Source organism: Corapipo altera, unplaced genomic scaffold (genome assembly GCF_003945725.1).
Source record: "Corapipo altera isolate COAL_440 unplaced genomic scaffold, ASM394572v1 98, whole genome shotgun sequence".
NCBI classification, from domain to species: Eukaryota; Metazoa; Chordata; class Aves; order Passeriformes; family Pipridae; genus Corapipo; species Corapipo altera.
This window is the reverse complement of record NW_020884914.1, coordinates 183,641-210,598: the sequence shown is the minus strand read 5'-3', so window position 1 is coordinate 210,598 and position 26,958 is coordinate 183,641. Positions and strand designations below refer to the sequence as shown.

At 36.5% G+C, this 26,958-nt stretch overlaps 1 protein-coding gene across 1 annotated transcript in view; it reads left to right on the top strand.

The window, feature by feature from the left end:
- Positions 1-26,038, top strand: part of IQCK (IQ motif containing K) — a 37,999-nt gene extending 11,961 nt beyond the window's left edge. Inside the window, 3 exon segments of the mRNA XM_027654880.1 lie at positions 7,491-7,575; positions 13,374-13,485; positions 25,911-26,038. Of these exon segments, the coding sequence (XP_027510681.1) occupies positions 7,491-7,575; positions 13,374-13,485; positions 25,911-25,972 (259 nt within the window). The 3' untranslated portion in view covers positions 25,973-26,038.
- Positions 26,039-26,958: the final 920 nt, after the last annotated feature.

The following is a 26,958-nucleotide window of genomic DNA, read 5'->3' as shown; positions in this document are numbered from 1 at the left end:
ACAAATGAGCTGCTAAGATGTAGAGGTGGTGGCAGGAATTGCTTAAGTCAGCTTTGCCAACAAGAGAAATACACTGTGGAATCACAGCCTGAATGACTCATAGCTTCTGTTAGTACTGGTGCTCCTAAATAATGTAGTGACAGCTCCACAAGGACACTGAAGTGTCAAAGTCCTACTTAAGTTGATACACTTGGTCTTAAATCCTCTAAACAAGCAGGCTCTTAAAATAATAATTATTAAAATTATTATTAAATAGGAACTTCTTGTGGACTACCCTTAAAATTACAGATTAAACAAATACTGCTTATGAAGAAAGCATTATTAGAGCAAAGTGAAAGACTGCAGTATTAAATACAAATAAAAATGAGAGAATCTATTATTATGTCCTTCTGGACATGTCCTAAATAGTTTATAATTATATCCTTCCAAATATCACACTTAAAATATAACTGATTATTGTCATCTCCAATTCTATTTTTAGAGGAGTTTTCAATTTTTCAACAGGATTAAGAATATACAAGAGATAATATGCTAAAAAGTGCTGGTCAAATTTTGATGGGAAACATCCTTATACCAACTGTTTAGATAGGTTTATCAGTGCAAAGCACTGATAATGCTTGAAAGTGCTTTAATGCTTGAAAAAAACCCAAAACAACAAAACCCACCAAAACAAAAAAACCCCAGAGGGATAATTTTTTGTTCTGTAAGAGATCCAGCTTTTTTTAATATATTCCATATTTGAGTATGACTTTTTTGGCTCTCCTCCAGTGCCTCCAGTTTCTTCTTTGAAGCCCAATTTTTTTTTAAAGAATAGTGAAAGCCACAGTCTTATGAGCCTTATTCTCTGTAAGTTGTGCTTCTAAATGAGATCTTGCAGCCTACTTTTCCTTTATAAGGAGACCTAAATACTGCATTGGTTCCCAGAATTTTAAATGCAAATGTTGTACCTTCTAAAGCTGGTTATTGTAGGTGAAGAAGCTTGTAGAATTTGAATTTATTTCCAGCTTTAGTGTTTATAGCAATTGCTATGACATCAGTAAATAAAGCTTCAGTATAGTTACCTTGTCTTCTTCTGGGTTCTCTGTTACCAGTAGCACTGGCAAAATATTATATCCCTTGGGAATCTTCAATTCCCAAAGCAGATTTCAAAAGCAATAGAAGGAGCAGCCTCAACACTGATTGGTAACCTACATATCCCAGCCAGGAGAACACAAAACGTTTCTGTTGCCTTAAAGCACAGCTGAACCTTTCAGAGAGCAGGAAACTGGAGCTGGAACAAGAGCCCAACACAAGTGTTTGGGAACTTGCTGAGATACCAACTGATGTACCTGTTCCTACACTGAGGGCTGCTGACAGAACCAAGGAAATGGAATTAGAGCTGTGAATGTTTTGTACTCCTGTAAATATGCTAATGAGCAACACGGTTCCCTTTTGTCAGCATTTTCCAGTGGTGTTCCTGGCTGAAGAGCAGTGAAGCTCAATCACAAGTAACCAAGCTCTGTGTACTGAATCAGGGACAGGGAAAGAGAGGGAGCTCTGTTTGTGCTCTGATCCCCCTGCAGTTTTACTTTTCTGGCAGAGATAGTCTGAGTATCATGGCAGTGTCATTGCACAACCTTCTTTAGCATATTCATGAAAGAAACATGAAGAAACCAATAAAAAAATAGTTCCACTGCTCTGAAAAACAGTTATTAAAGTCTGTCACATTAATTTAATAATATTGACAGCATTGTTCAAGTTCACTTTTGACCCATACATTCAATGAGAAAGGGTGACATATGGATCTAGGTTAGGAATAAGCATAAGTATTTTCCTGGCTGTTGAAGGTCAGATAAAAAGTAATTCACAAGATTTTTTTAATCTGCATTTTCTCTCTTTTTTTTTTTTTAATAAGAGGTATTTACTTGCTACTCAGTTCAGAAAGACACATTTCCAGGTTTAATCCATCTGTGTGTACTGAAACAAGTGTGCAGATACAGAGCAACTAAATTTATCATGGCTTTAGTGAAGTGGGCAGCCAAGATCTATATGTCTCTAAATGATTACTAAATCTGAAGTAGTGGCTTTTTGTCAAATATCTGCATATGCATATACATACATTGATTATTTTTTTCTCCCTCCTCCAAATATTTTAATTAGGTGAAGTCTGCTGGTCTCAGCTGCCTTTACAGTTGACTTCATTGTCAGTTCTCAGATGGCCAATAGGGGTAATTTTGCACGGGTGACTGATTTTTTTTCTTTCCATAATATGCCCAGTTTCTACAGGCTTTGCTTTCTGCATTCTGCTATATTTCATTGGGTTATCTCTAAAACAGCCATGTTTGGAGTATATTTGATTTGCATTATGTTTTTTTCTTTCATTTTCCTTAATAACTTAACAATAATTTCTTTAATATTTTTGGGGGTAGGGACAGCTGATTTATTTGTAGTAATAGAAAAGTGCAACAAACACATCTGTATGGGTGTTATTCTGTGTGTTTCCAAGTAAAAAATTGCCATTCCAGTACTGTGGCAGAATTCAAGTTAACAAAGGAGAAATTTTTTACTTAAAAAAACCGTGTGTTGAAAAATTGCACAAAGTTTCTGTATGAAATATTTATATTTTTTCATGGTGCTTTATGGAGTTGAAGGTTTCATGGAGTAATTCCTGATGCCTTGTTGAAACGTGCCTTAATTTATGTAAAGATTGTCAAAATGGCAATTAGAAAATTGAAAATGTATTAGTGCTTTGTGACATTCTCCCAATGTTGCTTTAGAGCACTAAGAGGAGGATATTTTTGCTGCTGTTAGTTTTTCATGTTTTCAGGATATGAAGTTTGATCTAAAGTACACAAACAGAGATGGAAATTTTCCCATTGACATGAGTGGCCTTTGGAATAGGTCCATGTTTAATTTCCTTCAGTCCAGGACCAAGAACACTCTTACAAACTACATAAATATTGGTCCTACAAGACAGAAAACGTGAGGTGACACACTGTGACTTTCAAAACACGTAGCAAGTAAGGAAGCACAGGAGAACTGAGTTTTAGCATTAAAATGGTAAGTCCTCCCCAAGGAGAGACCATACTAAGAGGCAAGAAAGCCACTATAATTTCCAGACAGAGCTTGAGACAAAAGATTCTTGCACTGCTATTTTTTGGCTTGTTCTCACTACTAAGACTTCTTGCTGTGCTTCCTCTAATTCCTCTCACATTCTTGCTGCCAGTCACCTGTTCTGCCTCAGCCTCCTGTCCATTACATGGCTCTGCCTCCCCACGGAATGACTTTCTCACATTAGTTCCACACTGTCTTTTCTTTTTATCATGTCTTTTCTTCATTATAAATAGATAAGTAAGTATATAAATAGTTTGTATGTGTTAACAGTTGAATGCATATTATGACTATGGCCACTTTGATAATACTCTCGAATGGATTTAATATATTTTTTAATTCTTCAATTCGTTATTATCAGTATCGAGGAGCTTTTACTTGAAGAAGGTGATAGAGCAGAAGAGTTCAGATTCCTAATAACTAGCAGGAGTCACACTTTAAAAAGTCTACTCATATGCAATCCCTCTTTTAAGGAGATTAAAATTGGTTATTCCCACATTTACAACCCTTCAAAAATGTACCCTCCATATAATGCACTAAAATGTTTTCTTTTATATTGTAGGGATTTTTTTCTTCAAATACTATTAATCTTGTCCTAGTGCATTTAGATTGCTGCAAAAGCAAACCAGTAATTTCTTTCTGACTGTGGAATAGTTGTATTAATACTGAAAATGTTACAAAGAAAGGTCTCAGTTCACACTCAGTTTGACCTGTGAAAATGCTCCAGGGTATTTTTGTCAAGTGTCTGTGGGGAATATTTCCCTGTAAACCTGTGAGACTCATACAGTGCAAGTGTAGTATTTAATTAATATATCTAATTGATTTTAAATACTAGGTCAGATAAATCTGTACTTCAGTGTCTGGTTGCTTATGAACAATCTTTTTTCCTGCTTTTTGGGTAAATGACCTTAATAGTATTTATAAGCAGAGATTGTTGAGACATTTATTTTGAATCAAAACAATAGTTTTTCATTGTTGCACACCTTTACAACTCTGGATAGGCACATAAGAACAAAGACTTAATGAAGGCAGGTGTTGCTGTAGTATTGCTCTAACATCTGAGTAAGAATAAGAAATACTGAAAATATAAAAGAGAACTACTTTGACAAAATGCTGGAGCAGTTTTTTTAGTTATTCAGACCACCATGTGAATTTTTGGAGTAGTTCCCAGACCAAAGACTTTCTCAGAAAACCCTTTTTTTTTGAAGAGTTATGCAGATCACCAGGGTCATTTACTTGCATGTCTAATATTTATCCCTCTTCTTTGGCCTGTTCTTTTAGATTATGAATTTTGCAGTGACTCTGTCATTGCCTGTGTTCATACATGATATAAATGTTAAGAACAATAACCATCACAGTCAAACCAAAGGTGAAGTGACTGGGGCTGTTTAATATGGCCGTGACTGTCGTACTGAAACTTAGGAGGCCTGAACCTTTTCCTTAGGGTTGCTTCAGTGTTTTCAGAGATGAGCTTTCTGAAGCAGAGAGAAGCCCTGATCATTCAGTCACTGCCCCTGGATGTTCCACTCTCACCTGCACACCGTGAGCCCCAGGCACTGATGCTCTCTGTGGCCCAGTGGTCCTACAGGCTGTAAGGCTGGTAGTTAAATTTCTTTGTCTGTTACTATTAGAGAACAGATTGGAATAAAAAGAGCAATTACAAAATCCTGAATTATATATACTGAAAATTTTCTTGATTAAATTTTTTCTTAGATTTCCTGTCAAGGAAGGAATCAGGCCTATCTGTATGACAGATTGGGAACTTAGAGACAATTGGGGTTTCTGGGCATTACTGTGCAGAAATACTGATTGTATTCAGTCCATCAGTGTCACTGTGAACCCCCAGAGGTTACCTCATACATTTATTTAATGCAAGTCTGTTTTGTATCCTCTGGGTGCCAAATTCCACTTGCATAATGTTATATCACATAATCAGGATCTGTACAAGTTTGCTCAGAACGCAAGAACCTTGTTTCTGGAATTTAACTTTCCTCTGGGCAGTGTCTGCTTTATTCAGATTTGGTAAAATAAAATACTTAAGAAAAATCATTTCACCGATGCTCTTTTATGGGTGCACCTTATGTTAAACAAGGTATATGTGTCAAAACAGATATTGATATGTTTAATGTGTGGGCTTTTAAGATCATGCATAATCGAAGACTAAATAAGCAGAATATAGTTAGTGTACATTGTACTGTCAGCTCTAATCTTCTCAGAGGCATACAGCTGTCTTCTGCCACGAATGACATACTCTCTCTTTTCCTAGTTCACTGCTGAGGGGTAATTGCCTCTGCTCAGATTCTATTTTTATTTGACCCGCAGCCAATTGCGTATTTTCTCTCCGACAAAACTGGACCTGGCATGGCTTCTCTTCTTTAAAGCTGTGCCATTAAAGGATTGATACTTACCAATGACTGTCATACTGCAAATTAAGTCCTGTTCTTGCTTGATTTTTTATATTGGTTTCTCAGTTTCGGTGTTGGATTATAAACTAGACATTTTTATAATTTGAAAATGAAAGGAAAGAAATGCTCGAGTTGCCCTTGCAGGCTACAAGAAATCTCAAGTTGTTCTTTGGAGATGTGCTCATTCTCAGAGAAGTTCAATGGCTTTGATATAACTGCTGTAAAATATGTAGGTCTTCCTGTGATTTTCCCACTCTAAGTTTTGGGTTTCAAAAAGATCAAAAATAGAACAGAGGATGAAAGCCTATCAGGGAAACCGGCACAGTTCAACTTCAGAACTTTAAGTCTGATTATAAGAAGCTGTTAGCTCAGGGAGCCTTGCTTGTCCAGCAGTTATGATTTCCCCTGAGCAGGAGAAATGCTAATTAACATTCACAGGGCTAAGACTGTTTAGCTTAATGGAGAGACCTCTCTTTATTTTTGTCTTATTTCCATTTTTTCAAACAGACCAAGGTTTTATTTCACATTAAAATAAATGTAGGCCAAAACCCAGCTGACATGATGATGAGACCAATTTAGCTGAGTACACAGACTAAAACGGTGCAGTCAGTGTAGCATTAGATAAGAGGTAAGATTGTGCTCTAAGTTGAAATGCTCCTGCAGTGAAGACAAGCCCTAAGAGAAAGATGTCAGAGAGCATAGGAAGCTTACTAGGGCAGAGACTAATATGAAAGAAATTAAGTGAAAGGAAAATGTTAGCTGTCAAGCCTATTAGCTTGAGCTGTAATATACTGTAAAATAAATTTCCAAAGGAAATGGCTGTGTTTTAGCCAGAAAATGTAACACTGCATAAAATAAATAGCTGGTCAATTAATGGGCTTTGCAGCATATATGTCTTTAGAGTATAAATACCATAGGTAATGTTCCTGCATGGGCTGCATGTGTCTCTAGGTGGTTGCTGCATCAAAATTCATAATGTTGTGGTTTTCCAAGTCGAGGCTGTGTTCAGCCTGTTTCCCAAGTAGGGAGAGGTCCTTGGCAGCCCTTCTAACACTGTGCCAAGGCTACTCTTCATTACTGGGATTTTCATGAGTTGCAGCATTATTGCCCTATAGTTCATTAGCTTTAAATTACATTTATTGTGAAAGAAAGTATATAAATGAATTTTGTTTTGTCCTTTCCACTGGATGCTTTTTGATCATTGTGTGTGAGCAATAAATCAACACCCACAGAAAATGGCTTTTGGGAAGCAAGATTTCATACAGTCTTTTCAGTTTTTGTTAGTGATGGCTGAATTTATTTACTGCTTTGTTTCCCATTAAAATTGGTAGTAACAGAATCACCAAACATGCTTTCAAACTATAGAGTATTTTGGCTAAGAATGGTTGCACATATGTATTACTTTCTTTTATCACCAAACAATGTGTATATGCTATCCAGAGTAAATTTTTAGCATTTTAGGAACTTGTTTAGACATTTCTAAACATGAGTCCATGCTGCGCAGATATGGTAAACATTACTTTTTTCAGTATGTTTTAATTTAGGGACATCATAATGTAAATTAATGCACTAAAATATGTTTATATTCTGTTATTTAATATAAACATTTACATCATAAGTCTGTTAATTGTTGCATGCACACTAAAATCTCCTCTGCTTTACAAATGGCATGCTCCTTCTCTTGTTCCCCTCCTACTGCCACCTCAAACCTTACCATAATAGTGGGAATTTGAAATCCCTGTAAAAGAATAAGAAAGATTATTGTGCTTGATGTGCCATTCGTATGTTATTGTTTTAAGAAGAAATTATTGCAGTGTATATAACAGTATATTTGTAAAGGAGATATTCTTTGCACATTTTATTTTCAGGGCAATAAGAAATTGTACCTTTCAAGCTCCTAAACAGCATTTATCTTTTTGATAAAATACACTGTTAAGGAAGAAAGTATTTTACATTTATAGGCTGTCTGTTTACAAAAAGATATTTTCTTTTAAGTCCTAGGCCACCAATTCCTCTATCTCTGCTTCTATCAGAAGAAGAAGCAAGCATAATAATTCAATCCTTCTGGAGAGGTTATCGGGTAAGAGTAATCTATAATTATTTTGCTTGATGTTGAAAACTGTAGGACTGTGAAGGCCCCAGGGAAAATCCTTACATAAATTTTAAGTAGGGGATACTATAAATAGCTGCTGAGACCCCTATGGTTCATTGGCTTTGGATGTTGCTCTGCCTTATGCCTAGTGACTACAGTTTTTTTCACAGGCATTTATGCTGATGTAATCTCAGTGTTTTCCTCAACAACAGAAAACCCACAGAAATTGGATTTTCAAAAGTATGATTAACAGTGAACCATTTTGTCTTTTAAATTTAAAGTTGCTCTGGCTAGTTGCTAAAGGATGGAATGTTATTTTGCTTCATGCAGGGATATGTGAGTGAGGGTGGAGATGCACAAGGAGGATTGGTGAGGTCTGTATGTTCTGTCTGAGCATACAGGAACAAAAAATTGAGACCAAGAATGACACAGGAGATCTAGGAGAGGCATGGAGGCTTTTATTCCAGGAAAGGGAAAACAAAATGGTGAGCAGATGTCATAAGACATATTAGTAATACAACACTAATGCAATCCCCAGTTTAAGGGGGGAAAGCAAGGAGCATAAAATAAACACAAAGAAAATTGTCCAATACTATTAATTTGGAGGGTAACAGCCATGCTAACCCCAGGATGCTAAATGAATTATTTTGCAAATCCTGAACAAATTCTGTAAAATTTTTTTTTTTTTAAAAGCTTCATGCCTTGGAAAGAAATGGACTTGAAATTCAGGTGACTTTGGTGATGAAGAAATGTCTTTGCTTCCTTTGTCAAAATTTAACCTTCTAAATAGCCCCCAGATATAGCAGCAATTTTGTTGTGATGGACAGTGAGACATTTCTGGATGTCAGGTGTTCTTTAAATAACAATCAGTATAAAACACTCTGGTAAATTCTTTTTTACTATTTTTAACAAGCACAAATATATAAGTGGCTCCTGTAATGTGCTGTGCAGCCAAAGACAATGAAATACCTCAAAATGGTCTTGACTGATTGATTTTTGCGGCGCTTTCTGTTGTTCGTTTTCCTTTATTTTTCTTTTTTAAGCAGAGATGGCATTGACACTAACATTAATTAGGCCAGACAGTATCCCTGCAGGCATCCTTACAGAGGAGTATTGCAAAGGCAACCATTATCCAATAACAGTCATGTTTGCTGAACAGTGCAAGGTTGCTCAGATACTTTGTGCTTCTATAAAAGCTTGTGAAGGGCACGATTCTCCCTTGTACAGATTAACTTCAGAATTTTCACACTGGTATTTATCATTCTAAACCAGTTCCCAGAAATGAGAGAAAAACCCTAGCTGTAAAAGGTAGGAGACATAAAAAATAACTCAGACTATAAAATTAGCTGTTAATGTTATTCTAGATGAAAGAAATCAGGTTTTTAAAAATAAAAAATTAAAGTGAGAATATGAAATAAAAATCATTAGTAACAAGTTACTACATAGGGCAATGTGTTGTCCTTGGACTTTCAAATTAAGAGAACACTAAGCTTAAATTGGATTTCATTGCATTAATGATAAAGTATGTTATGAAAATTTACCAAATAATTCAGATTATTTACTTTTAAAATAGATAGCTCTGTCAGCTAACACTGATTTAGTTTGGTAATAAATGAACACTTACAAATAATGCCCTTTTGCATTCTATGTATATTATTGTGTCAATATTTGAAAATCTTTTCTGATGTTTTTCATTAAACCTTGTTTTATAATTCAGAGAATTTAGAACTTTTAAACACTGTTATTGAAATAAAAATGTACACAGTGTGTTAATATTGAATAATTAAACACAAGCACACATAGATACTTTACATGGCACTCTGCCAGACAGTGCACTTCATCATTGGTTTTCTAAGACATGTCTTCTGTGGACTCAGAGCACTTCTGAGGTATTTTGTTAACCATACTGATTTAGGCAGTAGAGTTTATCTAGTTACAAAACTGAGCATCGTGTCTTCTAACGATACTTCACTTGTTTCTGCCACATCTCGCTGTCTGAGTGTGCCAGTATCAAAAACATGGGGCAAAAAATGCAAACATGGATCAGGGGTTTTTTATGTAAAGGGAAAATAAAACTATAGGTACAGAATATTGAGAACTTTTTCATAATAAACTGTGATCAAAGCAGTACATTCATCATTATCTGCAGCATATTTCAGAAAAACACTTGTTTTGGTAGTAATAATTGATGGCTGCCATCAACAAAGTGCTTGCTACAATCCTTCATGCAAAGACATTGATGGGTACTCTGAAAATTATTTCAAGTTCAGTCAAGAACTAAATTCCAGAACAAATAGCAGTGGGAGCTACAACTGCTGAGTTTTGTAAGGAGATCACAGAAAGGAAGATGTCATCTTGAGTGGGCTCTTTGAGGGCAAAGAGGAGCACCCAGAGAAGACTTGAGACAGCTCTGTCATCAGAATTCTTTCTCTTCACTTTCCATCATCCTTTTTTATTGAGGTTCCATTCATCTGTCATGGGCCAAGGCAGTATTTAGATAGGTATCAATTTTCCAGGCACTTTCCCAGTAAAAGATGATATATTCCTTCACCCCTCTACTGCAGAATCTTTGCTTAGTGCCATTTTTTTATAGGCTCTTTTTAAACTTTACAATTTGCAGAACTATTGGACTGAGGGGATTTTTCATTAATACAATTTCCTCTGATGTCTCTGGGTGAAGTTTTGGTGTTTTCCTTCTGCTGTTGTGCAACCTGTTCTCACTTAGCATTGAAAGAAGTTTATTTTGACTAAATCTTGTAGATTTTTCTTAGAGTTGAAATTGGACAGCATTATGTAAATATTCAGCGCTTTTTTATGTGTGTTGTTTGAGCAAAAGTTAAACCTGCTTCAGTTTTGATTTGTATCTTGCAAAGTGCAGTCGTGCTTTTGCTATCACAACTTTTATTACTTTCCAGCAAGTTGTGGCTCCTCGGAAAGGCTTAATCCCAGAAGGTCACACGAATATTCCCTGTTATTTACAGCAAGTGTAGATTCAACTCAAGTGACCTGGGGAGGAGTGAACTCTCACTTCAAAGCTCAGACCCCTCCAGGGCTGCAGGCGTGGCTGGTCTGCAGGAGGGACACAAGGCTCTGCACTGTTTATTTGCCTGGAGATTTTGCTGCTGAGTCATGGCTTTTCCATCATGGTGGAGCTGCACTCTGGGTACAAAACAGGCTGCTTTCTGAGGAATTATCACAACTATGCTAAACTCTAATCTGTTAAGCATATTTGGAACATTTTGATGTATTTTGTTACATTCCTGTTACCTGTTTTACTGCAGATGGCATATCTGTGTTTGGGTTTTTTTTTTTTCTTTTTTTTTAATTCACTTTTTAGAAAAGACACTTTGTTCTGGGAGCTCATTTTCACTGCTTGGATTTAGTGTTGGACTTCGGAGTATTTGAGTCTATATGACTATGCCTTCCTCTCAGAACACTGTATTTCACTATGTTTCACTGCACTTTCACTGTTTTATTTGTCTAGGAAGAGTATACAGAATATACTCCATTTGCCATTTATCTTTTAACTGGTAAGAGTTATTGGCTTCATTTTCTGTATACAGAGACCACTGTGGCCCTGTCATGGGACAAAATACAGGTCACACAGCTGAAGTTGTAAAAGGGACACATCATTTTTTCAGAAATCCTACATTTAGATATAGAGGTAGTAATTTCCCTATCTTCCTGCCTCTTCCATTGCTGTCATTTATATGGTTGAGTCCCAGTAAGCATTCCCTTAACCCCTACATGTGCAGATAAACTGACTCCATGTAATGGGGAATTATTTGGCTTATAAAACATAAATGACAACCTAAAAGAAAAAATGTCTCTTGCAAGCCTAAAGTATCCTGTGTTTGGGATTATGTTTTATTTTTGCAAATAGTATTTGATGGATTTAACAGAAAATGATCTTATTTTTTTGTATAACTGAAAAGAAGATCATTAGTAACTGTAACTTCCTTCATTTTTAAAAGTTCGTACCAACCTTGTAAGAAATTCTTATCACTTTTATAGAAGAATTTTACAGAACTATATCAGTATAATGGGATATTATTAGAGGCCTAAGAGGTATCTGATGTCAAGTCACTGAGTAAAAGTCTTGGCTGTCTTTATTGATCGAGTCACCTTGTATTGTATTTCTGCTCTGCCAGTGCACTGTCTGAAATATAACAAGTTATCTTCTCCTAAGTGGATTGAAGAGTGCTATGGGAGTTCAGCTACTGTCTATTGCACTCTTAGCTACACCACAAAGGAGAAATTCTGTGTAGAAAGAATACTTTTGATAAATAATTTATATTGTTTTCTTTAAGGTTTGGGTTTTTTTATAACCAGCGGGGAACAGAAGTCCTGCTCTTTTGCTCTGTGTGTGTCTTAGTAAAGTGAGAGAAAAGCAGAGTGTAATGGAGAAGAGCACTAGAGTTCAAATCACAGAGCAAACTCACTACTGTATCATATAAGAATAAAATAAACTGAAATTTATTTAGAGATTTTCTAGAGAACTAAGTAGTCATCTTCCTGCAAGAAAAAGGTGTCCAGGAGAAATTGAGCTTATTGCTACTTGTTTCTACCATGTTATTCAACTTCAGCCCAAATTACTAGGACATTAAGTCATAGAATCATAGAGTGCTTTGGGTTGGAAGAGACCTTAAAGATCATCTAGTTCCAAACCCCTGCCATGGGGAGGGACACCTTCCACCAGATTTATGGTCAGAGCCCCATCCAACTTGGCCTTGAACACCTCCAGGAATGGGGCATCCAAAGCTTCTCTATACATAGTCTTAAAACATAATGACATTTTTTATATGTAATATTTAGGAAAAAAAAGCCCAAACCAAATAATAAACTGCATTTTAAAAATAATTCTATTACCATTTGAATATGACTCTAAGAAAATAGTGTCTAAGTCAACACTGGCACATCCCCTTCCTACTGTTGTTCAGGACAGTGTCTGGTGCACTGGAGGTAGTAATTGTGTGAATGCCAAGGTAGGCAATGGGCAACACACTGCTAATTAATCAAATCCTGCTTACAACTAGTTTAAGTAGCAGAGTGGTAAAAGTTGGTGATGCAGAGCTGGCTGGCTTTTATGTTAGCAGGAACTACACCAGTACAAAAACAATACTAGAAAAATTCAACTTAAATCTAAATGGAATCAAGGCCTGTGACTATTGTAATTTTTTTGTGGAAGCAGAATTATGGCCTTCATGGGGTGATTGACTGACAAAGAATAGATATCACGTAATGCAGTCCAATTACTTTAAATAACAGATTAATGACTCTCCTGTTTGTGAAAATTGTATGGCTGGGATTGCCAGTCAGCCTATTTGCAGCTGATGGCAGGTGTGAATCAGTTTGCTGGAATAAATTCCCTTCTGTATGACCCTTCATGCTCCTCTTGTGCTCTATTATGTCGGTCACTGGGTTGGTTTTATAGCACTGTGGTTTTCTAAAGGCACTAATACCCTTCAGCATAATGCCTGAAATTTTAATTAACTCAAAGAATAAGCATCTCACTGCAATCACATTCTCAGGAGTCCTTGGTAATCAAAGTGATCCCCTAATTGGCATATTTATGTTTTCAATGGGGTTTGTCAATGATGTGTTTTTTATTTCTCTGTAAGTTGAAAACTGTAAACCCCTGGGATTTTGTTTCTACCTCAGGCCCAGCAAACAGGATGGCTGTCATGTATTTGTCCAGCCACAGCTCCATGAAAAAAATTGTATCATCATCCTGGGTAACACGAAGGTATATAATTTAGTTGTATTTTCTGTTTTCCCTTTCACAGGTCCGTTGTGACAGTGAAATACAAGAGCTACGTCAGTGGCAAAAGAAGTGGAGAGAGGAGAAACACATTAATAAAGTAGTGAAACAATTCTGGACTAAGCAGGAAGTCAAAGGTAAGTGAATTAAATTGGAGGGGGGGTGTTTGGGTTTTAGGGGTTTTTTGTTTGGTTGGTTTTTTAGGGTTTTTTTACATTGTGTTGAATTTTTATACTTTGAGTTGTACTGAAAAACAGGCCACAGTAGGACGCTAATCCTGAGTGAGAAGGTGAAGTCTGGTGGAAATGCCTGGCTGTTCCTTCACAGTCACTACTTACTCTGTCTTAGTTGCCTGGATAGTTGCTGAAAGTGGCAATGAAAAATACAGTACAGGGCCAAAACTCAATAATTTCAGAAGACTATGACAATTTGCTGGCACAGTATTTCATAGGGCAGGATTAGACCTCTACCAGCTGCTCACCATATAAATACTTTTTACCAGGTGGGTCATAGTACAGTTTTTTCAAACTGTGGGATTTCTCTCTGGTAAATGTTTTATTGGCATTTTCCTGTAGTTATTTATAGCAGAACTTGGCCTGTACAGTTCTAAAAAAATAAAACAAACCCAAACAACCCAATAAATTGCCAAGGGAAATGAAGCTGGATTGCTTTAAGAACCAACACTGTAATTTGTTTCTTTTTTTTGCCCTGTTTGTGGACAAGGCTTTACTGACAGGGCCAAAGTTCTATTCACTTAGGCACAGAGGTTTAATTATGATTATTCACCCAGCCTCTTTGTCTACTAACTCAGGAAAATTTAGAAGTTCCTCAACCTGTCCACATTTTAGCAGCCTCTGTGGGCTGGACTCAGCCCTGATACGCTGGGGAAGTGAACTCCACCCCCACAGCTGGAGGTGAGAAGGGGTCGTTCAGCTGTGGCTGTGTTGAAAAGAGGGGAAATCATGTTGTACCAGCCACCACTGTGTGCCCTTCAGTTTGGTGACACTGTCCCAGATGTGTTCTCAGCTGGCCAATCTTTGCCCTGACCTATGGGAGAGCGATTTTTTTTTTTGGTGACAGCAGGGTTACAGTTACAAGGGCTGTGTAGATTTTGCAAGCATTTATTTATATTTATATTACAGTTTTAATCTACAAAAGATCAGGTTTTATTTACCAATCCATAAAATTTTCTAAGGGATATTTTATAGCTGAATTTAATTAATTCTGAAGAACAAAATCATACATCACAACAGGGGAAAACTGCATTTATATGTGTGTATATATGAGGTGTATATAAGGGAAGTAGAATTCTTGGCTTTAGTAGCTTAGACCTAGAAGATTAAATCATATAGTAACTAGTAACAGTGTACAAAAATGATGAAAAAATGAAATCAATGAGACATAAGTTGTCTTCCAGCAGACTTGACTAATATGTAATGAAAACTTGGGCAGAGCAACCAAAGTTTTCTTCAACTGGGATTTCATAGCCTATCTACTATGGTTTATTATGACTTTACTTTGGAAAAAAAAAATAGGCATCTTTTCTTTTTAAAAGAAAACATAGATATATCTGGTTTTGATCATCTGAAAACAGTGGATTCAAATTTACTAGGATCAAATTATTCTCATTATAGATTTAAAACATAAAAGCTGAATTCTTTTCTTTGTAGTACATGTTTAGTTCTGTCAGTGTTAATTGTTGGAAAATTGCATTCCTGGAGGTGATAACAGAAGATGGCCTACCAGGCTTGCTAATTAATTTTAAATTATTGCAATTTGATGTTTGTGGTTTAGACTTTCTGTTTCTAATTTGTTAGTATTTTTACCATCTCATCAAGGCATGTTTTTTCACACATTCCATTGTCCGTGATACCAGTAAGAGTTACAAATGCACATTTCCCACATCTAAGAAACAAACCTATATATTCACAACACACCACTATGAAAAAGGATGAATATGATATTAGATGATATGATGACAATCATAGTTTCAGTCTTCATACATGTAAAATCTTAAAGGTGAAAATTACAAGTGCATTTTTAGAGGACAAGATGAAACCATTTTCAAAATGCTGCCTAAGAAAAGTAGGGCCTAAGGGTGGACTATGTCATTTGGCAGTTGAATTGATTAAAAAAGTTCCTGTGAATAAAGAAATTTAATCTTTCCATAAACTATACTTAAGTTGTTTTGGAGAGCTGTAGTGGTAAGATTTCCTTTTCCTTCTTTGCCAGTTGTTTCAAAAGAAAAATTTTCTTTTAATCACTCTCATAGAGCTTTCTTGTCATCAAATCAATTATTTCAGACTCTAGGACACACAGCTGTTCAACCACTTCAAAGTTGCAAAATTGCCCCTTTTCAATTTTTTCTTAAACCACTGTAAGTTTATATTGCTTATATCACATTAGCTTTCAATATTATCACATTGTTTCTGTGATTCTTTAACTGAGCTCTGCTAAGTTAATTTAAGAGTATCCATACATAAAATAGCCTTGGGGCCCAGACAGATGGCTATTTGGAAACAGCTGTACTAGTTTGAGAAGTTACTGTCCAGGGGTTTTCATTATCAATCTCAGCTGTGATGCCATAATTAATTTTGTTAGTGCTCCAGCTGCTCTTATTTCTGCTGTTATTATCCTACTGTTTATTAATGCTGTTAAACCCTATTTCATTATGAAGTCAGCAAGGTTAGTTTAACTGCTTTTACCAGTGACTCAGTCTAACTCAGCTGACTGCACTGAAGAGGATTGTGAGCACTCATACAATAATGAATAGCATAACACAACTACTTCTTAACCTTGTCTTTCTAAGCATTTGGTTTAACTGAATTAATTAATTAGGTTAATTCAATTAATCCCCTTTAATTAAACCACTGAGCTCTTTGCATCAAGCAGACAAAGCATTTATTGTTACTAAAAACTCAGATGTCACAAATAAAGCATTAAGATTCGTGATCAAAAGAGAAAGAATAACACTTTTAAATAGATATGGCATTTTATTATGAAATTAACCACATTAAGAAAAAAATGAAGTATCTCTTAACTTTCTATCTCACTAAGCCTGTTTATTAGATGCTGTAAACAGTGTTGAATCTAACTGTAGGGGATGAATGGTGAGTTGCCAAATAGCTTTTAGAAAATGATGACTCGAGCAGTAATGTGATTCTATTGACACTACTAGAAAGATCAGCATACCTTCCATGGAAATATCAGCCAAAGACTCGGTTAATGTGAGCTAACAGGCAGAGTCTGCTTTGTTGTGGCTTTCAGCACAATGCAGTGTGTACCTTATTTCAAGGGTATGTTCCAGGCAAAGACGTATACCTTTATGAAAATGTGTTTGTATAATCTTGACCAGTGTGACAGTTAAAAAAGATAATAATAAGAAGTTAGAAATGTAAGCTGATTGTAATTAACAAATCCAAAGGCATTCTTAATTTATTCTTCTGGTTTCAGAAAGTATGCTAAAACATGTTCATTAATTTTGAAGCAAAGAGTTAAGTTTTCATTAGAACATAACCAGAATGAAACACTTCTGGAGGTTTTTTTTTTCAGGTAAAGACCAAAAATCTCATTTTTAGGGGGCAGCTAAGGTGTTCCAGTAACTTCCCCATTAAAAAGGCAGCCCTTGGCCAAGGCTTCTGCCATCCTCTCTTTTTCTTGGCACTTCCCCTCATGGCTTCACGGTGAGTTGGTTCAGCTGGCTGAGCTGACAAAGAGCTGCTCCTCAGCTCTGCTCTGCTGCCCCTCGGCGTGGCTTTGTGCTGGATCAGCCTGATAAACTAGCCTGCCCCGTAATGACACAGTCCTTACATCCAATAGAAGGGAAATGGTGCCACAGTAACTGAGGGAAGGAAAACTGCCCCTTTGTGATGGCCACTCACTTTTAGATCAGCTAATCTGTGCTGGGCCTGCTGTGTCATGTGAAACCATCCCCACCCGGTGTGTCTGTGTGGTGTGGGAGGCTGGGGTATAATGTAGCCTCACATAAGCCACTGATTCTCCCCCTGCTTCAAAGCATCTTAATTTTTTTTCCTTTGTAATTCTTTATTCTTCTTTTGCTCTCTCCCTTATACTCTTTATTATTACTTTTGAAAAGTGCTCTAGGATAGAAAGTGTGAAAACTGCATGAAAATTACTTTATACATTAATAGCACCTTGCAGGACCATTGACCTCTTTTAATGCATGTGCTGGCAAAATTTCTTTTTGAGTGCAAAGAAGAAACTGTGTTTCTTTCAGCATATACCCAAGATCATAAAGCTACAGCATTCTTGGCTGACATTTTGTTTGCTATACTGCTCCACTGCTGCAACATTACATTCCACAAAATTATCTATATTTAAAGTATGATAGTTCTTACTCTGAACAATTTCTACAATTTCTATGTTCAGACTGAAAATGTAGAAAGAAAGATAGCATTTAAGACTTAGTTTAGTGGCTCACAGCTTTAGACTTGTAGGGAGACAGATTATTTTCTGCAATATAGCACAGCTGATGGATACATTTGTTTAAGAATATTTTACAGAATTCTAAAAAAATATTACCTTTTAGAGAAAATACAGCTAATCAAAAACCAGCCTCCAGAGGATGTGAGTGAATAGCAGATGAGCTGGGGTTTGTTTTTTTTTTTTTAATTCTGATATGCTGAAATTACTTTAATGTAAACATATTTAAATAAGCAATTTAACAACCTGTATGTTATTTAAGATCTGTTTGGCAGGATGTGACACAGTGCAAGGCCTGCCTCTGTTTTCATGAGGCTGATATTCTACCATGAGCTTGTCAGTTTAGGAGAACTTCTTTTCCCACCATGTATTTATCTGAGACTGTCTACATCAGTGCTGTCAGTATCTGCATCCTAAAACATCCATTTGAAACTGGACATAATTCGCTGCATCTTCTTGTTTTCTAACTGATATCCCACATAGCTCCAACCATATTTTTGCTTTAATTTCCAAGAAGAAATAGGCCTTTGCTTTTGGGTGAACAACCTGGTGAATCTGATTTGTGCCTCCACACAGTGGACAAACCCCATCTGGTTGTGGTTCTGAGCAGTGTGTTATATAGATGCAGTACTGATGAGACATCACTGGAAAGGAAAAATATCTCTCCTACAATGAAAGGAATTTGAAAAATATTTGAACTTTTTCATGAAAATATCTAAATCTTCACTGATCACTTATGTGAACAAACCACTCCACTGACACCCTGTTACAGTGGTTCCTTCTCTGCTGGTGTGCTGTTGGCAAGACCATTGATTCCATTATACAACTGGTACTTTCAGCTATTTTATGTCCTAAAGGGTATCTTTTCTTCTTTTTCTTTTTCTTATCTGCAAAAAATTTGTAAAATTTTAGTTTTAAAAAGCAGTGTTCTTAGGGAAAATGGTAAAAGAAATAAATGTTCCTGGTTTTATGGCAAAATCAATTGTGATCCTATTAGTTGGCAGTTCTTACAGATCAACCACAGCCTGGGCTTTGCAAGGCACTTGGGTAACAGTGAATGCACAGTGTGTGGAAAATCTAGTTAAATCAAAATAAGACATAAAGTAATCTTCACAGCAGGTGAGGGGGTTGATTTTCAGATGCAAGGGGGAATATTCTTCTACATTCCATTCAATTTCAAGCTGTATTTTTCCTTCAGCAGTAGAAGCTATTACTTACCTATCTGGAGAGATTTTAAAAATACTCCTTTCATAGAAATAATATTTTCCCTTGGGAAGATGCAACCAGCAATACTCTAATGAAGGTGATCTGTTACTGGAAAATCCTTAAAATATGAATGAGATTTCAGATGCAGGGGAGAACAAGATTTCAGATGCAGGGGAGAACAGGCTGCATATTTCCCACTAGAGCAGGAACAGATCTATAGTGTCAAGAAGCAAGGAAATGCAGTCAGTCACTCCTCATACAGCTGTGATTGTCTCCACCTGAATGATGAGGAAGGATTTGAAAGCTTAATATGAAGTTAAGTTGAACAGGGAAAGTCTAGTCTACATATTTTTGAAGGATGGCTGTATGTAATTATATCACATCAAAGCAAAATTAATTGAGGAAGGGAAAAATGTTACATTCAGAACCCAGGAAAAAAAATGGTTACACTGTGAAACTTCTTTGAATTAATTCCATAAACATATAAATATAATAGTATAGTCATGTGCTCTAATGGATCCTTATTAATGGGGCCATAAATGAAGTTACAATCACGTGTATGTTTGCAGGACTGAGTAGTTTCCCAAGGAAAATATTGAAAAGGGAATATATATAAAAATAGGAAAACTTACCCTAGGCTTGAAAAAGTATTTAAAATGTATTGTAGGTAATAATGTTGGATTAGGAAAACACATAGTCTGAATAGCTAATGGCTTTCATACAGACTGCATCTCTGTGCTTTATTTAGGAAAATTCAGCTCAGTAAAATGTAAGGAATTCATCAGCTTTATGTGAGAGTTCCTTTTTTACCCCTCCACTTTCACCATGGGTGGTTGAAATATTTTAGGAAGATTTAAAATGAAATAATTTGTTTCTAGTTTAATCTGCCCTTCTTTTACTACAGCTGTAATTTTTTAATTAATCTCATTATGAAACTCTTGCAAGTGGTGACCTCCTCACATTTTATGGTTTTACACTTTTAATCTGCTATATTATATAACACACATATATATATATACACACACATATATGTTAAGATCCTACATGTTGAAGGCACAAATTGTTTTCAAACTTAGCTGTATAAACAGGTTTAAAGTGGAAGGCTACTTGCTGTCAGCAGGACACTGCACTTAAAAGAATTTGACTCTGCTTTTTTTTTTTTTAAACAGTACTGTACTTACAGGTATTTGTTTCTTTCTGAAAGCAGAAGTGCTGCAGTCCAAATGGTTTCAAATGGCTGCATGCATGTGATTGCTTTTGATTTAAAAGCACATGGAAAAAGTTTCAGTTTCGCAGAAGACCTTAAAATTTCTTTTTGTTTAAAAGAAAATAAAAAGAAAATCCAAGAACAAAGCAGTTCCGAAGGCTGAGTATGTGGTGGTTTTCATCAAGCCTAATTCAAGATGCTTGAGATGTTTTTGAAAGTTCAGTCTTGGCACTAACAGCTGAGAATGTAGTGATAAAAGTCATAAGACTCATGATGCAGAATCCAATTTATTGGTCCACACCCCGGACTCAGATGTCTTTGAAAATTTATAAAGATTACAGTAACATTTAATTTCTGAAACTATGTTGGGAATGTTTGAAAAAATAAAAAGGAAAGATGATCATTTAGATAAACTACAACACGTGATCCTCTGGACTGTGCTTACACAGGCACAGCAGTGGATCTGGAGCACAAGTCAGAACTAATCCTCCAGCACCAAAGCTGTATTTTCACCCATCACTCTGCAGCTGTTAATAATGATTTGTAACGGAAAAAAAAGACAATTGCAAGTTGGCAATTTTTCTGTGATCATATAAGCATAATTTTTTTTTTTTTTTTTTAAAGAGAGGAGAAATCTTGCATGGATTCTGCAATCTTCTTGGTTTTGTTTTTCCATGTTTAACCTTCTTCTAGTTAATAGCAAAAAACGTGGGAGCATTTTTACTGAAAATTCTCTTGGTGTCTTTTGCTAGCCATTCAGGTATGCAAGCCCCAAAATTTCTATTTACAACTATGGGATGCCTTAAAAACCTGGAGAAAAGACTGTCACCAGTTAAAAAATAAAGCCTCCAAGTAGTCATGCAGCAAAACTAGACTCGAGACTCTTAGTTAAAAATAAAAGGGAGGGGAGGTAGGGCAGGGAAAGAAAGACCACGAGCTGTTAATCAGGAGTTTTAAAATATGATTCAGAGAATAACAAAGGAGTGGGTGACAGATTGCAGAACACACGAGCTATTTGCCCCAGACTTCCCTTTAAACCCACACTGTGGTATTGGTCACTTGGAGGTCTTTTCTGATATGACAGTCTGGTTTTTTACCTGATAAGTTGTTTTAGTCTGTGCAAGAGTTTAAATTAGGTAGTTTTACAGGATCTATCACATTTTGCAAGTAGAAATCATGTCAGAAATAAGAGGGGTAATCAGTATAAATGCACTTTTCATGAATCTGCCCAGCAAATCTGGAATTCTGGCTTCTGCCTGTAAATCCCAAAATGCTTTTTTAGCTGAGGACCTGCCACTCCGGAATGATTTCTTTCTATTTCTGGTCAGTTCTTTCTGTTTTCACCATTCTTTTTGTCTATTTACATTGAAAGAACCCAGCATTAATCAGATGCTCTGGAGATGCACTGGTTGCCTTTATTCTGGATTTTTTTCTCAGTCCAGTTTTGTCTTCCATAAACTATTGTGTTTCTGTTACTGTCTCTTCATGCATCTCAGGTGACTGAATTATTTGGAGGATACTTGGATAATCAGTTGGAAGCAACAGTCTCCAGTATATCTAATTCTCTGTAGTTCCTTCCTAACTCAGATGTTCATAGTTTAACACTTGTATGTTCCATATTTCTTTTCTTGAATTACCTAAATGCCACTCAGATACATTCAAATTAATTATGCACTGCATAAACAAATTCTGCTAGAGATCTTTCAGCCCTCTTTTTCCATATCCATCACTGGATGTTGGTGTTTGGGAGTCTCCTGTATGTCAGCTCTTGCTTCCTTAATCTGATCCTAAGTGAATTAAAAAATGCTCTGAAATTTTTAGTTCTCTACAGTCATGAAGACAAGACTAAGCATTTTACAAACTCTGCTCCTGGTTTGGAGAATTAGGTTTGTCCCATCACATTTATACATCCATTTTGCAGAAGCCTCTTCTGCTCAGTGATCCTCTGACAGTTCCATTTCAGATTCATGAGTTGCAGGAGTGTCTATGGGCATTATTTCCATTTTATTATTAGTTTGTTTAGTAGATATTTATTCAGTACACCATTTTCCTATTACTAGTGACTGAATATTTCCTGAAGCGAAAGGTTTCACTAGTAGTTGTGTACGGGCAGACTTCCAATAGTAAGAGGCTAAAATTATAAACCCTTTATAAAAAACTGTGCCTTTAAAAGTCGGGTCTTATTTCAGAAAGATTGCTGGTGGCTCCAATTTCATGCTCAGGCTTCTTTGGCATTTCATTGGGAGGCTAGGGCGAAACTCCTTTCTATATATATATTTTACTCTAAGCCCCTGCTAATAAGTTATTCCAATAGATTTTCTTTAATGGATTTTCATCTTCTTATAGTCTGAGTCTATAGTATTTTTCATTACTGTGTTCAGCTGTTTAAATTACTAAATGTAATTCTTGGAGTTTCATGAAGAAGCACACTCTGTAATGAGTTCTTTACAAACCTTTCATAAGCTGCTGTCTCAAGCCAGTTGTGTTATACAGTAGTGTATAAAGTAGGTCATAGTTTTTTCACAGTTATGCTGAAACAACCAAGTGTCAAAACAGAACACCAGACCTGTACATTAAGATGAGGGAAAGTAGTGCCTGCTATCCAAAATAGATGGTAAAGATGTTTGAGCTTAATGCATATATAAATAGGACAAAGGCCAATCCTCAGACAGCTAATAGGAGTTCTGCAGATTTTTGATTATTCCACTCCCAGGAGCAAAGGAACAGTAAATCCAGATACACTCCAGTGCTTCCTTTAACCATCATCTGTGCCTCAACACTGCAACACATACCTGATAAACTATGTCAAATGAGCTGCACTCCCAAGGAACGTGGCAGACCAAGTAGTAGATGACCTTATTGTAGTAGGAGCAGCAAGTCAAAAATAACAGTTAACAGTTGTGCTCCCCAAGAGCAACCCCCACCTCATTTCCAAGGAGATTAAGCACAGTCCCCACTAGTGCTTATTATAGTGGTGGCTATAGTGTCCTATGATTTAGAACATGCATGTGACTAAAGGATACTTTAATCAGGTTTGTTCACTATTAAAAATAAAAGTAATGAGTAAGGAGTCTGAAACATAGTGGCAACAAAATCATATGACCTATACAGGTAGAAACCCTAATATTAGAAATAAGTGATATGTGAGATTTTATTTTTTTGTAACACATACTGTTACAACACTTAAGGGTCTCAGTTCCTCTATGTCTTAGGACTGAAAACAGGATCTAATGTTTTAAAACCATATGAAATACTGTGATCATGCTGCCAATGAGCATGATTGTGTTACTTCTGCTTAAATCTAATGTTACACCTCATTAAACCAGTGATTATGTATTCTCTGTAGATAATTTTCACACATTCAGTTACACAAACATCTTGGGATTTAAGGTGTTTGTCATTTTCCTGGGAGCTGAATCCAGCCTCCTGTGAGAATGGTTTTTTTGGCATCACCCTGAGTCTGGCAGCAACTGCACAGTTGCAATCCTGTGACATCCCCGGGAGTTTGTTCTGCCCAGTTATGCCCATACGCCTTTTCCCAGCATGCTGGAAATCTCAGTGAGGAAAAAGAAATGTTCTCCTTTGCAGTAGAATCAGAGTTCTGCAATGGTAGGGATTTGCCAGCATAACTGCACACAGTGACTAGGGACATAAAACCATAATGTGGGAACGATGCTGCTGAAGTTTGACTTTTATTACTTCTTTAAATGCAACTGAAAATAGAAATGGATCTTGCTCTGTTTAAGGAATGACAGGACTCCTGAGACCGAAATGGTTAAAATTCAGCACAGGAATGGCATGGTTGTAAGCTTGGTCATTGGTGTTGACATTTACACTGTTCATTGCTTTTAGGTATGTGTTGTCTGAAAGAAATGGGCTGGATTATCAGCGAGTAGAACTTGTTCTAAACATCTTCCTTAGGCACTTCAAAGTATTTTAAGCAAGTTAGTTCAGTTTGAGGTGTCACATCCTGAAAAATACATTTTTCCAATGGAAATTTCTAGTGAAAAGACTTAGCCAGGCACTTCTTTCCCCATCTTTCCAGCTTATCTGAATCCTGAGGACATCTTACTTTTCTATCTGCATAGGAAGCAAGTATATGTCAGAAACTATTTAAACAACTGCTTGAAATTCAGATTCCTGCTGACAACCTGTGCTTCCTGGTTAGTGTGATGTGATTTGAAATTGTTATGCTTAAGTAACACAGGTTATGATAAGACATGGACACTCCCAACTAAAAGCACTGCTAGCAGACACCTAAAACTCCTGCTTGCTTTAATGGTAAAGTGTGTGTGAGCCCTGAGGGTTTTGAATATGTTGCAATGTTTATGAAATATTTGCAAAGGCCAGCCTCATCACATCAAGGAATATTAGATAAAATTTAATGTGCTAGATAGTATTTTGTATATAGGATATTCATAGTCATATGGGATATTGAATCCACTCTTGATTTTTCCCCTCACCAGCTGTACAAGCAGAAGGCCTAAAATTCAGAAGGGTCTTGTGCCAGGAAGGCACTTGGCACGTATTGCCTTGAACGTTGTAGAACATAGGGTGTATCCTGCCACTGCAGTCATATTTGGGGTTTCTAAGGTACTGGCTGTGTCCCTCCTCCTCATATATCACTTCTCCTGTGTGTTTTTTACGAGCTGAGATCTTCCAGGTTGGTAGCACATTGAGCACCTTAAGTTAACACATGGGCCTGTTTCATCTCAGTACCCTGGGTATGTACCAAGAGAATTTTGTTTGCTGGTTTTCAGTTGCATGCCTTGGAAGGGTAACTAAGCCCTCCTGAAACTATGTAAAAAAGGGGATTTTTTTTTTTTTTTTTTTAGTTTAGTTGGGGTTCTTTGCCTCTAGCATAACTTTTACATATAAATCTCCCCATAAACTTGATGTGAAAGGTGTATCGTACAGATGCATCTCCTGAAGTGCAGGGAGTAGAAAAACAGATTTTTTAGGTTAAAAGGCAGTTTGTAAAATTCTAAAATATTAAACCCAGAATATGATAGCTGAAATCACAGGAGTAGAATGAGGAACCAGACTGTTGTATCAGCAGAAGAAAAACATTAGGTTAATCTGTATTACAGCACTCTGAAAGAATACAGCGCTTTGAAAACAGCTTTCACTAGGGGGTGGGACATTTTACTTTTATGTAGAGCTTTTGTTCATTTAGAATTGTTTACTCCAGCAAGCAACCCTGTGCTCTTTGTTTGACTGATTTTTTCCCATTTGGCAGACCCTTTGCAATCACATGGATAACATTCTTCTTTCACTGAGACATAGAAAAACTATTCTTTATTGACCTTGCTTGTTGTCCTAAATGACAAAAATATATTTATATACTAGGTGAACTGTATGACTTCATCCCTGACTTTTAATTGAAAATTCTTCAAAGCAAAAACCTCAAAAAGCTGCTTTCATTCTTTTTTTTTAAGAATCCAGTGACTTACTAGCAAACAGCTCTGCCCTCAGCTTCAGATGCACAACTCCCACAGCTGGCATGGAGAACTACGTGCAAGTATCTGAGTGCTGAAACTGTGTAAAAAACAACAAAAAAAAGCCATGCATAAAAGAAATAAGCTTTTTGGGTTGAGTGGGGGATTTTTGTTTATTTATTGAACAAGAGAGTATTTGCTGTGGAAGTATGGATGTTTACTTTTTTGTTTCTTTGCCTGTTAATGGGGTTTTTTTGTATGGTTGCAGTGGGAAGCACCTTGGAAGACCCGGAAGAACATAGCCCAGATTATTCAATATGTCAGCTTTAGTTTCCTCACTAACATTGCAAAACACAAAGCTCATGGACTATAAACTATGTGATACTGATTTAGAAACTCTCTTAGCATTGTAGTTTTACTTTTACACGTGAGGTATTGTAAATCAAAGGGAGATTATATAAGGATCTAGCATGCCAAGACAAAATTCAGTCCTAGTCTAAGTGAACACAATTCCGTTAAAACAGATGGTATTGTGCACATTTAGCCAAAAATGTTCAGTCTGTGTTTATCTTGTTTTCCTGAATGCTCACTTAAAACCTTTTCTGACAAGAACAAAACTCTGGATTAAATAAATGGGGTTACACCCACACGTAGGCAAGTGTTAAAGCTAAGGCAAAAATCTTCATTTGGCATAAACTGGACTTCACTGGCTCGTGCAGAGCTGTGACAGTTTACACAAATCCAGGCCCTGTTCAGAATGATTTGCTGAAACATTGTGCCCCTGCAATTCCAATGGAAGGCAATGAGAGCTGGGGTTGCTCTGCATTTCTGCAGGGGAAAAAAATTCAAAGGCCCTTTTGTTACCACTTTGCACGTGTGCTGAGAAAGGGTAGAATTAAGATCCCAGTGGCGGCATTTTCACAAATCTTATGTATGGTACTTACCTGTGTTAGGTCCAGTAAAACTCAGATTGGGCCCTCTGCTAAGGAGCCTTCATTTTTTTAACTTAGTCCTGTTGAGCATAGTCTTATTAAACCTTTATAATTTCACAATTAGAGAAGATATTTGCAGTTCTGCTACTAATTCCATATAAGTCAAAGATCTAGTTGTTTCAAACAAACACATGATAAAACATGGATAAGAGCACTTGCTGTGGCTCCACATGGATTTCTTCCATCACTTACACAGACTTTGTCTTCACTGTTATACCGGTACCCACCCCTCGATTTTTTTCCTGGGTAGTGATAGTTGTTGCACCAGATCTGGAAAATCAAACCATTTGAAGAAAAAGCCTTCTTCAACCCCAGCTGTATGAT